This window comes from Magallana gigas, chromosome 7 (assembly GCF_963853765.1).
Source record: "Magallana gigas chromosome 7, xbMagGiga1.1, whole genome shotgun sequence".
Taxonomy (NCBI): Eukaryota; Metazoa; Mollusca; class Bivalvia; order Ostreida; family Ostreidae; genus Magallana; species Magallana gigas.
The window spans coordinates 43,646,513-43,665,376 of record NC_088859.1 but is presented as its reverse complement, the minus strand read 5'-3'; the positions used below and the strand labels follow the sequence as shown (position 1 = coordinate 43,665,376).

The following is an 18,864-nucleotide window of genomic DNA, read 5'->3' as shown; positions in this document are numbered from 1 at the left end:
AAAGGAAGTTATGTAAAGTATCCGGGTTTTTCCCCAAACAAATTACTATTGTGTTATTGATTTTCCTCGTGATAGACATTTTCACAGTCTTGTAAGAAGACGGTTTGGAGTTTCGTTATACCTGTGATTATTAAGCAGAAAATGCAGAACGTTTAGCAAAGGATAGGGTAGTCTCTGTACAGCTGAAATTTTTTTTTTAATGAAATACATTTAACAATTCTTTTTTTTTTTCATTACTGAGATAAACTGTTGAGGGACAAAATTTATGCTGCTTTAAATTTTCATAGATTTGAAACTGTCACAGTGTGTGCTCTTATTGTTAGCTCGAAGCTGCGATGTTAAACAGATAATTATACATTCGGATTAAATGGAGCTGGTATCAACGTATACATAAACTAATCCCAATATTGAAATATCTGGAATAAATTATCAAATAGATGAAAGTAAACTTAAATCATCGCTAAACAAACGCAAAACAATCCTCTTGGTCAGCGATTTCAATTTCTCTTTCGCTTTTTCAAAGAACCGAACTCATATATAAAAATCCCTGTGTAATCAAACTAAGTTTATATGTTGAATACTGTCAGGTTATAAATAGTTTTAAAAGGATTTATTATCAAATTTAGAATAAAATGAAATGCATCATTCATTCAACTTCAAAGCTTTTCATTTAAATTTGGATTTCATATTTTCTAACATGATTCTTCCAGCTCATCTTCTCATTCTATTCGCTAATACATCCTCTTACAATTCCTTTGTGTCGAAAGCAAAACTGAACACAATCAAGACTGATTTAATCAGTTATTCGCAAACAACTGGCATGCACGCCACTTTTGGATAACATTTATCCTTGTCCTTCTGAAAATTCACCCAATAACCGGTAGATATAAATGTAATTTTGTTTCATTTGGTATATTTCTGTGTCTATCGTATCTTGAATATTCTTTGTTTATCTATGTTATTTTATGTGTTCGGTATGATATGCTTATCCCTGTCTCAGATACACTTTTAATTTATCATGACTTTTAAACTTGTTAGTCTTCATCTGATTCAGATTTCTTTGAATACACCTTATTTATAATATATGCAAAGGAAACAGAACATTCGATTAATAGGAAAAAAACAACAGATATTGATATCTATATATATTATATCCATGATATTGCATGGATCCATAATTGTTTTTCCAAAAAGGATCACCCCTCACACCCCATTAATTTTTTTCAGGGGCGAAAACACCCCTAATACTTTTTAAACATCAACTACTCTAATACGAGCGTGTGAGAATTAAATGCGTTCTTTTTGTGTCTACTTGCGTCATTGATAATTTAACAGCTGGTCTTACGGAAACTTATACTTAATTCATAGCTCTATAGAAACAGCTGTAGAAACTGACAGCACTGAAGTATACATGCCCCATTTATTGATTGATCAAAATCTACAGCGACCTAAAAAAAAATCACGGACTGCACGAAATAATCATGATGATGTCAAACTCCAATTCCCATAGAGACGAGTTGGCTATTTCTTTTAGCTAACGTACTTATGAACATAAACAGTAATTTAGTGAATTTTACTTACTTTCTACAATCGATTTATTGAAAAATTGTTATTAGAAAGATGTAAATATAAACAATGAAATGCTTTCTTCGGTGATTCATGGGAGTTATGAAGGTAGCGATCATTGCAGAAACAATTTACATAAACCCGCTAACTCAGGTTATGAATTTTTTCTGCAATGTCGCCACCTTCATATCTGGCATGAATCAACAAAGAAAGCATTTTGTTGTTTAAATAAACGCGTTGAACGTGTTCGAATGGAGAACATCTTGAGAACATCTTGAATGCTGACTGTCTTGTTAAAATAACTACTACAACTATGACTGAGCATATCAAATAAAATAAATATATAAACAAATCAATAACTGCTCGTCTTCCATTTTTTCCGTTCTTACAGCGCCTGCAATTTAAGGTCTGACATCCGGTAGCGTAATAAAAAAATCCTACCCGGTAGATGTATAAATATAACATTTTGAACCGTCGTTACCGAGATCGGCCTGATCAATCAGTTGACGTTACTAAGCAGAAACACTTCTATTCTGATTAAAGTTCTGCAAGTAGAGTTCAAGCTGTTATTCTAATAAACGGTGGACGTTATTTGATATTAAATTCGAACTGTTCCTTACAAAGAAATAACGTGGTATCTTTTAAATTTCCAGTTAAGTGTAAAGGTGAAAACGATTATCTATGCTGATTAGCAAAAAAACAATCAAACAAACAAACAAAAAACAAAAACAAAAAAAATGCTCAGTAATTTATTGTTAACTATATAATTATTGTACCACAACAGTATTAACATGATTTGATAATTTACCGTCTCATATATTTTTTCTACTCCTTACTGAGAGATATATTCGCCAGTATAACGTTTCAGTTTCGTTCAAAAAAAACATTTACATACAGATATTGTCCTAATTATGCTTTGTCAAATTTTGTCTTAAATAACACATTTTTTCTCTCTATTCCCCATATCTCTTTCAGTCCATAGAACTTATACATGTATTTGCCTTTGTTCGTTCAAATGTAACCTAATCGTGGCTCGCATTTTCTAATTTTCGACACAATACGTCCTGTTTTTTGCGTACCCCAATTGTTCAAAACCTAGTTTATTTGTATTTTATACATAAGATACATAACATTTACTCTTTTTAATTGTACTTACTTACCATAGTTATAAATCAAAGGCCGGAACGGCCACAAAGGCGTCGAGCTGACATTTTCTTTTATATAGATAACATTAATTTGAATTTCTGTACTAATAGCCGTATATCAAATAATACTACAATAAAAAAGTGAATGAATTATGTTCTGGCTGCTTAAAAAAACTTAGTATACTCAATCGATAAACTAAGTTTTTATACAAAATAGACATGCACTATTTTTTAAAGCATGGTATTGCACACAAAAAGCATCAAACATGGCTATGATTTTACTAAGCAACCCAACACGAACAAAAACTCTGTTTTGAATAGCATCGTTTAGTTTGAATAATTGCTAGATAATGAAATAGGACATATATCTTAAAAGATTTTCATGTCTTAACATAAATCAAAGTAGGATATGATATGAAAATCGACCAGTATTTACATGTTTTGAGAATTCTTATACTTCCGCTCGAAATTTTACAGGAACTGAACAAATCTCGGGGAAGTCAAAACTAAGTCTTTCATTCGAGCACCTCTAGATTTATTACACACTTTACACTGTCTACTGTAATTTGAACTTCATTGAATAATCAGCTTTTCTGTATGCCTCAATTCTTAAAGTTTGATGAAATTATATGCAATGGAAGGCATTTGGTTTTTTATCATCTGATACAATGTATGTATGTTTGATTGTTGGTTTTTTTGGTCCACTTGGCTAACTTTTAGTTTTGTTCAGAGGATATTAAGAATGAGAAAATAAAACTACTTAAATAAAATAAAATATACTAAACGTCAGGAAGGAACAAGTATAATCAGTACTTGTGAAGCCTCTTGGTCGTCACTTCTGTGCAGCTGTTGTAGCATATGACTACAAATTTATTACAGCTCTTCTGAATCGATCAGAATAATCATTTATCACGAAAAATCCATGGCATCGATTGCCTTCACTTAAACCTCGGACAAATAGGTGTGGTCCTGACCAAACAAAGTTTAATTATTAACATCAGCTGTGTCTGGCCTGTTATCAATTCATTTCACAAGCAAACACTTATCAGGATCCCGGAAGCAAACCAGGGTTCCCCGAAATGATAACGATATCAATTGTGCAAAGGAATTATATAAGATATGATACTAAGTCCTCCACTTACTTTGTACGTTCAATCAGATGACGAAAGTGATTAACTCAGGAAGCTTAAAACAAAATTCCGCTTATGACGCCGTAACTTATGCAAAAGGAGTGAACTCATATCTCATTGGTCGTAAGCGGTAGTGTCCTTTACGATATATTTCATTTTATCAAATAAAATATACAACATGACCATTTTAAAGTAGTCACGTTGTATAATTTATTTGATAAAATGTAATATATCGGAAAGGACAGTAGGCCAGTAACTCGTAGGTTAAAATTCAGATTTACTTGTAGATAATTACCACGGGTTTTCAGTGCAACGAATAAAGTCTTAAAATAGGAATCGTGTACTATTGAGGAACCGTATTGCTTCCATTCAGGTGATGTTAATTTTGACTTAAATGATAGTGTTCACAGAAGAAACAAGTCAACACGCCCCGATCAAAGATTCAATTAGAAATTATGATTTATTGATGAAATCAAAACCGGAATTAAGAAACGTTAGAACACTGCACTCAAAAGAGTCATTTCTATGATTACTTTTACATTTAGAGTTCTTTAACTCTTATATAGCAAAGCATTAATTAATAATTAATACATGGCCAATTCATACGTTTGCTTATTTAATTTTGAAACCATACTTAATTAATTTCGGATCCAATTTTTTAAATTGCATACAAGCACATGCTCTTGCATTGCATGAAAATGTACATTATCAAGTTTGACAGTTGTTTTTCTTCATTAAAACCATAGAATCTAAAAATACCTGTCCATGGTCTATTTTCTTGCCACTACTTCGGATACCGGTACATTTTTCAAATCTTAATACTAAATTAATTTCACTTTTGTAAAGTGCCTCATATCTTAAAAATTTATTAAATCGCCCTAGAAAACTCATCTATTTTTTATCCCATTATATGCGAACAGAAAATAAACTGAATGGGATTTCAACTTACTACGGGCTTAGAATATTAGCCCAGTCGTTGTAGATCTAATGATTAGGGTTGACAGAGAGTTCGACCGAGAATGTCTGGAAGCAAATAATTGAAGATAGGATCAGTAAGAACTAACGCCCACGAGCTGGACAGGGGTCTCAAATAATGACATTATTCATACTTTCAATCCCTTTCTTAGTGAATTGCACTTTCGTGAATACAACAATATATCTGAACCAGCCTTCGTGTTCTCCGTGTATTATTCTATTGATTTGATAACCTAATTTGTACCCTGTCTGTTTTGACTATAAGAACATCATGGGGTCAGGCAAGGTCCAGAGATCACAGGACCTTACCATCCGTAGCTATACAGTGGTCAGTTTTACTCCAGCCTATTCAAATCTAATTCGGCGGGTCTGGGACATCATTTAAGAATTTTTTTAAAATGTCAACACTAAACAATCCTAGGTGCAGCGGTATTGCTCAATTGTCATCTATGCTTACCATTTAATGTGGCTAGCAGTTAATAAAGGGGCATAATACGATTTTGGTCAAAAAATTATTTTTCTGCTCTCCTATGCAGTTAATCAGACAAACCGAAAGTGAAACAGTGTTTGGACCTCAGCACAAATCATTGCTGCTGACAAGACATAGTTCTTGGAAATAATTGATAAATTCGATGTAATGTATGCTAAAGCATTATTTTTCAAGGAAACTTATGTATCAATACCTCGAAAATAGTCAGATTTTAAATGGTACGAACAATTTAAATATTTTTTGTAGTCGTATGTATTCCTACGCCAGAGTTCAATATAGTCTCGTTCAACTCGACGCTCGCCTGTCTCCGTAAATCCTTGTCGGAGATTTACGGTGTCAGCCGAGCGTTTGGTTGACTAGACTAGAGTTTAATATTGCTTGGATCCATACAATTTTCAAGAAATATTTCTATTACTGATACATAGTTTGATTGAATTAATTTTATCTCTAAATATTATTTAACATGATTCATATGGGGGTTTCTCGACATTCTTGTCGAAAAAGTCCACACACAAAAAATGTGAGTAATTCAAATTAGAAACTACATGTACTTGTCATGCAAAATAGCATATCATTGATTTTAAAATAAATAAACATCGACAAAATCAACTCCCGTCAGTTCTTCAGTACTTTGATTAATGTTTACAATGCTTCAGAAAGGCGTTTGTAATGGTCAACCATAATTTGAGTGTAAGTTGTAGACTTATAAACGAGATACAGAGCTTACAACTCTTTCTCATGTAAACAAAGCTTTGTTTATGTTTTGAATGTAAAAGCGAAAATTCCAGTTTTAGACCCAAAATGAATGTGATATACACTAGGTATTATTTATTTATGCTTAAAACGAATTGGAAAAGAAAGAAATCAGCTTGAAAATGAACGTTTACCGGAATGTTGAACCAATGTAAACAAAAACAGGGCACGAGCCTTGTTTACATGACAAAGAATTGTGAGTTCTGTATCTTGCTTATAACTTGACGACTGACACTCAAATTTTGGTTGACCATTAGAAATGCATTTCTAAAGCATTATAAACACTAAAAATAGAAAAATGAAATCTCACCAAAATTATGACCATGACCCTTAAACAACAACAAAAGTTACAACTAAAATATTAGACAAAAAAATCACCACCATCGTCGATGAACATTTTTCCCAAAGTAAGCTTAATTGCATTACATACTGCTCTTATTTGTTAATGAAGTCACTCTCTAAAACGAATTTGGTGAGCTTTCTAAAAAAATGTAAATTGACCTTATCAGCAGTCAAATAATGAGATTTGATGGCCTACATATTCAAATATTTCTGCATGAATTGTGGAGTTACTACACGCCTACACGAAGCCAAGGACTTTTGATGACATGGTTTGTGTGTGTGTTTTTCGTTTTTTTTTTTAATTTTTTTTTTGTTTTTTTTTAATTGGGATAGGGGATTGGTAAATCTAATGGTTTTTGATGTTATATCTCTTTAACACAGGCGCTTGACGTTAAAATATTTCTCTTTGTAATAAGACGATTCCCTGAACTCAGTCTAATTAAAATTAGAAGTTCTGAACCCACTGCCGCTTCTCAAGTCTCTTCTTTGAGAAGCAGTGGCGAATTTATAACGTCTAGTTTTAATAAGGTTGCCCTGAACAATAATATTAATCATATATTTCTATATTCACCAATCAAGGGCCCTCGGGGGTATATACATAAAAAAATAAAATAATATCATAACATAACAACCCCCCTCTAAAAGAAAATACATTGCATATTATATATGCAAATATAACTATAACCATTATATTCCATCTTTAAGAATAATTTCACCGAGTTGTTCAAGTACTTGTAAATCTTCATTTGTCATAAGCCAGTATAATTTTTGGTCATTGTCCATGTATTGCAAATTTTTACAAGAGTCATTAGCAAAATTGTACAGAGTATCTCTTAATGCCTTATTATGATCACATGAGAATAAAAAATGTTTTTCATCATCCACTGATTTGACATTACATCGATTACAGTATCTTTCTTTCTATAATGATCAAAATACATACAATACCCTATCTAATGGAATAATTCAATTCAAATATGTTCGCATTCTTTTTTATTATCTTTCAAAATTGGGATAAAATGTATAAAAATTGAAAAATAATAACTTTGTGGAAATACTGTAAGCACGAAGTTTTCTATGGCATGTATATGATAATTATTTCCAAAGTATGAAATTAATAATATGCTTTTGATGTAATTCGATACATCAAACGAGAGCTAATTTCATCCTCGACGATACACGCAACAGCTACAATGCTGAATATCATTCACAAAAAATATAAGCTTACAGTATTCTTCAGTTGCAACCCCCAGCTGACAGCAATCAAAATCTGTGCAATGTAAAACCCAAGTGATTCTTCACCGAAAGTAATAATTAAGGGTTAAATAACTTTAAAACGTTATTTAAACATTGCAACATAATAAAAATGACCTTAAAACTCTTATTCAAATGATGAAAAAATTGATTATATAAATATAGAGGAAAAGTTTTCTGTAATTTGAGAGCTAAGATTGTTACTAAAAATAGATTTGGAATTACGCAAGTAAGTCAAAGAGATGTAACTCTATGAGCAAATCACCTCTCACACAATTAATAAGGGTATAAGCTATTGCAATTACACTTAGATGACCTTCTAAAACAAGTAACTTAAAGATGTATTCTTTACATGCTGAAGTTCACAATTCATATCATGTTTAAAATAAAATAGTTTCTAGATGGTATATTTAGTTTCATTTTAGCCTTTACAATGTGACTTGGGCGCGAGTTCTTTAAGCTTACTGTGGAATCATTTTTTTTTCGTGGAGGTCAATGTTCGGAGGTAGCCAAAATGTTCCTGGTTCGAGGAAGCGTTATTTCGATGGTAGTGTAATTGGGATAATTTTGATGAATATTGAACATGTATATAGGTTCGTGGGAATGTAAAATCCTGGGCAACGGTTACCCACGAAAGCCACGAACATTGGTCCCCAACGAACAATGATAATTTCATAGTAATTAGAAGAGTAAACATATTAAACTATTTACTTATGATAATGTACATTGACCTATAATTTGATTGGGATATAAAAATGTAAGACTTTTTCGAAATAACAGGAATAGATATGGGTTTCCCCATATCCAAGATATTTGACTTTTCAATTACTTGAATTTTCACTGTGCTCAGCCAATCTCTTAAGTTAAAATCATTGAACTTGTTTAGAAACTGGCGTATTGAGTTTTTCATATCCGTAGCAAATACTCTCACCCTTCACTAGCAAACAGTACACGCATCTGTGTATAAACACAGCCTACACGAGTGGAGGTTTTGCGTAACCGTTTAGTCGTAAAAAAAAGGGAAGAAAGAAAACACAAATTCATACCCAACAAATAAATAAAAGAGATTGTGTGCTAACTAACGAACAATAATCATGAAATTAATATATTAAATTTAATATTAATATAAGCTTGCATTAATGAAAAAAATAGTCAATCGAAGAATAACCTATATTTTCGTGAAAAAGACTGAGAAAGCAGCTAGCAGGAATATGAATACCTCACATTTACATTTCTTGGGGAAAGGTGTTTTTCTTAGATAATTTTACGTTAGTTTAGTTTTCTTCCACGTATTACATATACATCGATATTCTATAATTCTAAACATTTGTTGTAATGTTGCATTTGCTGATCATGAATGGAACTATATTTTTCGGCGCAATTGTGTAAAGAGTATCTGACTATAGTAATATATCTTGAATAGATAGTAAGCACTGTTCGAATTAGTGATTAACAATCCAGGTCATTAACGACAATGTAAGCTACCAGGATGTTTATCTATCTCGGAAGTCGATACAGGAACAGTTGAGAACGTTGCAAAGAAATTACATCAACGTTATGATAACTAGAGCACAAAACCCGGACGTTGACTTGAGCTTATCAAAGTTTACGTTTGAATTCCAATGTATTTAACGAATTTCCAGGATTGTGCCGTAATTTATTGTATAACTTGTTAGTCACATATGTAAATTAGTATTATGCATTGTACAATATGAAAAACAATCTACGGCGCTCTTCGAGAGAGTCATTATAGGGTCATTCATACGACCTACTTCTCCCAGTAAATAAACTCTGCCAAATTGTTTTTGGACTTGTTGCATGGTTTACAAAAGTTATGTTCCTGAAATTAAACCGTGCCATTTTTACTTGCTCTGGAAACTATATGCACCAAACTTTAAAAGGTAAATTTTTAAAAGAGGAACAGAAAAACATCTAACATACGGTTTTTCAACCAGGCTGAAGCTAGCAGCCGCCACTAAGCCCGAAGAGGCTAGCAGCCAATAAGGAAAATCATCAAAGTACTGAGAGTATTCGAACAGAAAAACTACATATTACTTTATTATTGGTATACTTTAATTAATATCAAAATGATTAATGCATCAATAACTTGTACGAGAATTATTGATTTGAGTTCTATTAAACACAGTAGCATTTATCTTATCCTGATGAGCTTTACAGCCTCCGAAGTTGTCAATGCTCGTACAATTACAAATTAATGTAGAACTTGTACAAAAATAGTACAGGTACATGTACATATGTAATTGTAAACAAGATGTAATTATAATCAGGGCGATGATAAAGTCTCCCAAACGAACGAGGCCATCATTGGGAGTAGGGATGACCCAAATGGGTCAAACTTTACAGACAAAAAGATTAAGAAGTTGATTATTTTTATTTCTGAAGTTTCATGATGTTCCCCAGGGGACCTTTACTATATATCAGGTAAACCAACATGACCCAAGGAACAAGGATATATTTGGTTAAGGAGTGGGAATCTTAACCGTTTTCAAGATATTCGAACACTTCCTGTTTGAGGGGGGTCAGGACTACCCCTGGGACCCATGACCTACATACCATGTGATTCCCCTTAGCACAGGGAACAAGAATATATATGGTTAAGGGGTGGGAATCTTCACCATTTTCAAGATATTCGGGCACTTCCTGTTTTAGGGGGGTCAGGTCCACCCCAAGGGCCCATGACCTACATACCATTTGATGCCCCTTAACACATGGAACAATAATATATCTGGAATAGAAGTGGGGTTCTTAACCGTTTTCAAGATATTTGGGCACTTCCTGTTTGAGGGGGGTCAGGACCATCCCAAGGGCCCATGACCTACATACCATTTGATGCCCCTTGACACAAGGAACAAGAATACTTATGGTTTAGGGGTGGGGATCTTAACCATTTTCAAGTTATTTGGGCACTTCCTGTTTGAGGGGGGTCAAGACCACCCCCAGGGCCCATGACCTACATACCATTTGATGCCCCTTAACACATGGAAGAAGAATATGTATGGTTTAGGGGTCAGGATTCTAACAGTTTCTGAGATATATGGTCATTTCCACTTCTAATTCTGTTCAGCCATCTCTGAGAAACGCGACGGACAAGTTCAGAGTGGAAAAGAAGAAAAAGACGAAGAACAAAAAGAACTGTACAAAAACAATAAGTCTCCAAACTTCGTTTGGGAGACTTAATTAACACATTACTTATGGTGAGCATATTTAGGAAAATGAAATGGTATTACTTCATAAAAAACTGCTTTAAATTTACAATTTTGCATCATTAAAAGGTGCAACTGCACCATTTAATGATAAAAACTTTTTAACATTAGCAGTTGAAAGAGAAGATACTTGCTTCTTTCATTAAGCGTTACGGCTGCTGTGCATTTGTGACACTTAATGATACAAACTTATCATTAAGCGGCGATATATCATTAGCCGTTAGCTGCAGGTATGTAGCTCCCGGTCTGAAAAAATTTGGATGGACGACCTGGGAGCTACAAGGCCTCCCATAGTAAAACATAGGTAATCACAGATTACAAAGCTCAATGAGACGAGGCATCACCTTTTTGAGACCACCTTTATTACATTATATGAAAATCATAGTTAATGATCTTGGATAGTTATGGATACTGTTTTGACACAATATCGTATATCATATGTTCAAAAATTGTATGATAATGTATACCGTGTTATCAAAAATATAAATTATACGATATTGCATCCTATGATACTTACAATATATAACATGTAATACTGTAATAAATACTGATGCAATATGATATTGTAACATATGGTATGACATTGTATTATGTTATACATTACTGAATGTGATCACATCATAAAATATCATTATACATAATTTACATATAATACAACAAAGTATTATATGATACAATATCACAATATTGTAACATATGATATAATATTGTACAATATTGTATGATATTATATTGTATGATTTTGTATCATATTTGATATATAATGTGATATTGTATCATATGATACAATATAATTTGATACATTATATCATATGATACAAAACCATGTGATATACTTATAAAATTTATAATATAATATAGCATACAATATCATATCATATTATACAATATTATATATATTGCAATATCTTATAATAAAATTTAAAGAAATATAATAATATATAAACCAATATCATATTATACAATATTGTATATGATATGTATATTGCAATATTATATAAAACAATATCATGTGATAAAATAATATATAATGCAAAATTATATTATACAGTAATGTATTATTATATACAATACTATACCATACCATATCATGATACAATATCATATCATAATATATAAAGAATTTGATACAATATCATACTGTATCATATAACTGTTTACAATTTACACTTGTAATATGATGTTATATTGTATCATATAAACCAATAGTGTATCATATCATACAATATCATAGGAATCACGTTATATCGTTTAACAACAAAAACATCTGTCAAACAGGTCTGAGTGAGGTAGGAGACGTTTAAGCATCCTTGATAATGTAGATCAGGTTTTGCATCTGAAGCATATATATTATAGTTAAATCAAGCTATTCTCTATAAACATGTTACTTGTTCTTAAAAAAACTAAACATCATCCAGCATCCGAAATCTATGGCTCAGAATCAGCATTCAAGCCTGTCAGGTGCATCAGTATCATAAGACACACCATCCATGCATGTTTGGTGAAGTTAGGACCAGTAATAACCAAGATATAACTAACAGAGGGCACCTGCTCTAAAAACTTAAACCTGAGGTCTAAAAACCTTAACCTCTTGCAGCATCCGAAACATATGGGTCATGTTATCATGAATCATGTTATATCGTTTAACAACAAAAACATCTGTCAAACAGGTCTGAGTGAGGTAGGAGACTATTTAGCATCCTTGATAATGAAGATCATGCTCTGCTTCTGAAGCTACTTCTCCAATTCATATATCTTATAGTTAAATACACAATGAAAGTTTGAAATAGTCCTATTATCTATTAAACATGTGACCAGCTCTTAAAACCTTAACCTCCTCTAGCGTCCGAAACCTAAGGCTCAGATTCAGCATTCATGCCTGTCATGTGCATCAGTATCATAAGACCCACCATCCATGCAAGTTTGGTGAAGTTAGGACCAGTAATAACTAAAATATAATCATCCAAGTCTTTTAAGTCAATAAGTAGGTTCAGATGCATCATCTATGCAAGTTTGGTGAAGATAGGACAAGTGATAACTTGGATACAGGACCTGCAACAAAAACTTAAACCAGGTCCGGACGCCAACGGTATAGCATAAGCTCCCCCGACCTCGTTTCAGTGAGCTAAAAACTGAAATTTACGGCGCACAAAAAAATTGTGCTAGTTTTGGACTGATTAACCTTTTATCCGAAATCATTTTGTGGAGAAAAAAAATTGTACCATCAAATTTTTCATTCAATTTACTACTGATATTGGTACTTAACTTGCCTTACACATTTTCTTAAACACGCTACTAACCTCAGAAATTGAAGTATGTTAATGTCATTATTACATGTAAACAAACTGCACTTCACTTTACAGGGCTGTAGATGGTGTTTATAAGAATATCAGAGGCAAGTAAAGTGATGATATCTAAATGTTATATGTTCGTAAATAAGGTTAATTAGTTCAAAACTAGCACAATTTTTGTGCACCGTACATTCCATTTTTATTTTTACTGTGAGGCACTGTATCTCCCAGGTTGTCCATCCGAACTTTTTCAGACCGGAAGCTACAAACCTGCAGCTAATCAACAGTTGGCAAAATCATATGTTACTGCAATAATTTAATGCATTATATACCGGTAGGCATTGCAATTGCAACTCTTAATGATATTCATATCATTAAGAGGCTTTGTATCAATAACGACTGTTAAAATACTTTTATCAAGATTCAAACAAAATTTACTTTGATAAGAACATGTGCATGTGGTATTTAAATCTTAAAATTTCTTTACAATACATGTATATTTTTCATTTTAAAAATCTTAAAGACCAATGGCTTTTAAAAGCATGACTACTTTTTGTACCACACTTTATAATGCATTATAGTTATTTTTATTAAGACTTTCTTCTCTTCAAAAACTCCACAATACATGTGTATACGGTACGGTGGTGAATATACAAATGGAAACAAATCCTTTCAAGTAATAAAAAAATCTAATTCATTTCTGCTGAAAGTAGAAAGTTCTCCAAGTTATCAAAACAAGATCATTTGCCAAAAAATGTTGTTACTCAATGTTCTGTTCCCCTTTTTAATAATATGTAAGGTCACTACATGACAATTGTAGCCCATGAAAGATGACACAGATTAGTAGCAGCAGTTTCTTATTCCAACTGTTTCATTTTAACAACCCCCATACCTAAGAAAAAATATGAACAAGCAACACAGAAAAAGCAATAAGATGTGCATTGTCAAAATTTAGTTTTATTTTCTTTTTTTTCTAAATGAAAACAATGGTTTTATCTCTCAACAAGAACTTCCACTACCAGAGTTATAAAAAAACAAAAATAATATTAAATACATGCACACACTAAACAAGACATGTATTACTTTTCTTAGCACATGTACCGGTACTAGTATGTGTTCAAAATGCTATTCCTGTCAGAATAAACTTTTCGTGATTTGAGGTTATATCGCACATAGTTCTTGAGAAATAGGACTAAACCTAGGTTTTTATAATCCTCAAAGTAAATGTCTTCAGTCTGTTACATTGTATAACATTGGGCCTCAACTGTCGGTCGCCTTGTAATGATCCTCGTCTATTGTGGAGTAAATATGCCCCTCACTGCTCAAGAACTCTATTGCCTCTCTGAAATATGATAAAACAAATGTCACCACAAAACAACATTGCCACAAAGGACTTTTCAGCAGTCCTCAGATTACTGAAAAAAACTTTCATTATACACTATCATGTGAATTGCTGAATCCCTTTGCTCTTTGCTTTTCCTTCTTTCTCTCTTTTTTTAAATTATACAAGGGGTGCCAAATTTCAGACTATGACATTGCATTTTAGATAGAAGAAAATTTTATCACACGTGACTATTTAATACAGAAAGGAACTGAAAATGAATTAATTTCCTGTAATCTATGTAAAAAAAACATGTGATATTTTGTTTTACCTTTTTATATAAACAAACCTAACTTGTCATGTATAGGCTGTTTTATAATACTTTCATATTAAAAGTGGGGTAGTTGGTAAAAATAAAATGTTACAAACCATTTCATGCATTCCCTACTTTGTGTTATTCTAACTTAAAATGAAGAAGAAATGGCTTCACATATCCTCGTTATACAGCAAATTCATGATAAATGAGCCTTACTAACCTGACTGATCTCTCTGGGACTCCTCGTAACTGCTTACAGACATTTTCTATGCTAGCACCTTCCTCGGTTACATTGCTTTGGATGATTGAGTGGACCTTAAACATAAACGAATCACATCTTGAACTTTTCCCTGACATTAACACTTACAATAATTTACACATTACCTAGAATTGAGAGGTTCAATGTACTGAACGTTGAGTTGAGCACTGACCTGGTTTTGGACCTGGTTGAGTCCACTAATCATCCCACTGTCCTGGTTATTATAAATGTTGTCACCCATCGTGGAACTATTCATGGGAGCTCCAGAAGACATGCCCTATGTACAACCATAAACAAATATTATTAAACTTCATGGAGATATTTTATTAAAAAAAAAAATACATGTGGATAATAATATATGCATTATATTCATAGAGTTTTACAAAACTTGGCTACAATGATCTGTTCATTAATTCTGGTACAATGTGAAACAATGTCATTTATTGTACATTTCATATAACAAGCAATTGTACGTGTACATGCATGCCTTAAAACTGGAACATCATATCTAATCTATTTAATCTTCAGTATGGGTGATAGGCATTAACTAGTTGATTGGAAAGAATGTCCTTTTCCTAGAACATGTAATCAGACTTAGTGGTTTTGAAAAAGAATTCAGAAGTCTTAAAGTGTCAGTAATAAAGGGTTACATTAATGATTCTAATGTTATTCCATACAAAAATTAAAGTAAATTTGAACTGAGTTTAAATGCATGTTGTATTTCTTGAAAAAAAAACCCATTAAATTTCCAATAATTTTGAAACAACTTTACATATTAAGTTTAGCTGTATAGGACAGTAGATTTTTATACTCAACATTTGAATAAAAACTTACACTTGGTCAATATTGCATTTACAGTAGTAAAGGTAAGCTAAGAATGCAAGTAGTTTGAGAAAAACTAAGAGTTCAGTCATAATTTTTAAAGAACAATTTTAGTACATATGTAATAAAATTGGCAGTTGTCAGAATAGAGAATTTAACTTGATTAGCCCCCCAAAAATGAAGAAAACAAAAAAAGACATACACTGGCTGCATGTTTGGATAGAGCTAAATGGCTGTGAGTGACTTCCAGCATGTGGTAAGTAACTTCATTCATATCCATGACTGGCACCATCTTAAATGCAGTCACGTTCCTCTTCCCTCCAAATGACCGCACTGTCCCGTACACTCTGACATAGGTATTCTCTCTCAATGCTGCTATTCTCTCTGGTTCTGGTACACTCTCCTGAAGTCAAATGTAGATGGCGTAAACAAAAATGATTCCCAGTAAATTCATGTGTTAACTAGTATTTTTATCTTTAAGACTTTCACAATGGCTAAAATGATTCAAAATTTCAATTTTTTTTTTTATAATATGCCATAATATGCCATTCTAGCAACTGGTTCTAAAAGACATTAACATGTGTATTTGTTGTGCTGTTCCACCCTAGACGAGGGGTGGGGTTGTTCAGTCCACCAATCTATTTGCTCTGACAAGGGCTTTCTTCGCAACCCCAAAATGACACTCATTTTATGAAATTGAAAATTCACATATTTTTTTCCACCAATATTGCTGCCTAGTTCTCTACCCCAAGTTGACATTATATATATAAACTATGATAAATTACTTATACAATAGGAAATAAACCTGACCATGCTTTAATGTATCTAATTCTTATGCATGTTACATGAGTATTATCAATTTTAGAATACCATCTTATTACAACAATATACACAATACATGTATCAAAGTAGAGCTATGTTACTTAAATCAGGGTTGTCTCTAAAAATTGAAGTAGAAGGAAGAAATAAAAAAGTAGAAGGGGGTCTGGGGGTCTTTCTTATAGCTACATTGTGTTTGAAATGCAATTATAGTCTGGTAAATAAGGCATTATAGGCGGGGGAATTCCCCGCCCCCCGGGTCTTAGAGACAACCCTGTTAAATGATGAAAAATAATAAATATCAATTGCTTACATCATTGTCAACAAATTGTTTTACTTCTAGAGGTGGTCCTGTCATATCGTCTACTTCATAGTCTATCCTTGTTGGAGATTCCTTTACAGCAATGATGAGTCCAACAATTGTTATCTGCAACAAGGAAGAAAAATCATTCTTACATAATATCCAAGAACTTCATTAAGTAGGCACTATGCAATTCATTTTTCAGCTTCAAAGGGTGTTAGGATAAATTTATTTTAATAATTATCTTTATACCTGTGACAATTCAATTTCTCCTGAGTAAAACTTGTCGTCATTTTGAGTAGCACTAAGTATCTCAGCAGTTGTGCAAGGAAGAACATTTTGTGCTCGGTTTCGACTCTGTAAAGATGACACGTTTCAATTTAATATAATCCTTTCACACACTTTTTAATTTTTATTAAGTTTGCATTTGAGGTTTAAATTGCTATTGAAATGCATACAATTTCAACAGACCTCCTTAATTAAATCCTTATAGTAGGTTACATATAATTTTTTTTAATCACATAAATAGAATGCTTTTTCAATACAACTGAACAAAAATACAATGAAAAAATGAAACATTGCTAAAAGTACGATTTTAATGACCGTGGATCGAAGAATGAGCATTAATGTTCCTACATTTCATTTCCAAGCGAAACTAAAAAGAATCTCAATGGCAACAACACAATATGGATTTTAACCTTTCTGTCTCCCTGAGTTCCCTGTGGTGTTCCAAATCCTCCAGGTGATGAGAACCCACCCTGACCCTGGTCCTGATAACCTTGGAAGGAACAGTAACATTATGATATTCAATGTCATTCAAAAATCGTGTTTGCCAAGAGCCAAGACCATAAATTGATAAAATAGGTATGGGGGTTCTTTCATTCCCACAACACCTGAGGACTTAATGTGGTATGGGACACCTGTCAATATCAATGTGAATCAAAGTATATTATAACCAAAATACTTATACCAGTTTAAAATTTTCAATTTTTACAGTATTTGACCAATAAAAAAGTTTAAATTTTTGGAAAGGTAAAAATTGTAAAAGCCCAAACGGGATTCTACTTCATAACTAACAGATTCGTAGTATACGCTCCAACCCATTGCAGCTGTTACAGTAGGTAACGTTTACAACTTTGTGAAAGAATCATTTATAGAAGTATACTTGATTTTTATTATTTTTATTTCGTTAGAAAGTACATCATGTTATAGACGTGTCTCATACCACCCTAAGTCATATTTAAACCAAGAAGATAAGAAAAACATTATTATCAACCATTCACATATTAAAATATTCGATATTAACTAAACATGATTGAAAATGTAAATATTAACGTATGAACCGAGGCACTTCGGGTTTTGTAAACAAATCTAAAAATGTCAGTAAAACGTCTCTGTAAGCAAGTAATGTTTTATATAAATTGAATTTCATACCTCCTTGATTCCACATTTCTTTGATGTCTAAAAATATATACTCGTATTATAAGTTAATTGATAATATTTTGCGTTCTATTGACTCTTTTCTTGAAGATGGCGCGAAACGCGAATCTGTGTAAATTATAAACCCAACTCGTTGACGTTCCGGTATGTGAATATCAAAGTGCTGAGAGTACTGAAAGTCGTGCTATATCGATAAGTACATGCTTTGTAGAATAAGACTGACGACTTCACAACATAAACTCATGCTTTCGGTTGATACTTAAAATTCATAAATTACTTCTTCGCTTCTTTGATGTATATTCGTGCACAACAGTTATCATTGAAAGTACTGTAGTTTGTTTACATTGAATTGCAGGTGCACCGTGTCTACGCCCGAAATGTATAGATCTAATCTTTCATTCATAACATGAAAGAAA

General features: G+C 32.5%; 1 protein-coding gene across 1 annotated transcript; it reads right to left on the bottom strand.

Annotated features, from left to right (window-relative positions):
• Positions 1–14,111: 14,111 nt before the first annotated feature.
• Positions 14,112–18,585, bottom strand: LOC105338480 (replication protein A 32 kDa subunit-A). Its single transcript, XM_034458749.2, has 8 exons — positions 18,443–18,585; positions 17,707–17,786; positions 17,261–17,365; positions 17,021–17,134; positions 16,091–16,291; positions 15,239–15,343; positions 15,028–15,122; positions 14,112–14,512 (listed from the first exon to the last, which is right to left on the bottom strand). Exons 1-8 carry the CDS (start codon positions 18,456–18,458, stop codon positions 14,431–14,433), a joined length of 798 nt encoding a protein of 265 aa, XP_034314640.1. The 5' UTR covers positions 18,459–18,585; the 3' UTR covers positions 14,112–14,430.
• Positions 18,586–18,864: the final 279 nt, after the last annotated feature.

Bases quoted from the DNA above. Each gene is read 5' to 3' on its own strand.
- LOC105338480 (XM_034458749.2), bottom strand. The intron at 16,292-17,020 runs GTAAGCAATTGA...ATTTGACTTCAG, and splicing joins AACAATTTGTTGACAATGAT to GAGAGTGTACCAGAACCAGA. The intron at 15,123-15,238 runs GTCAGTGCTCAA...TTTATGTTTAAG, and splicing joins TCAACCAGGTCCAAAACCAG to GTCCACTCAATCATCCAAAG.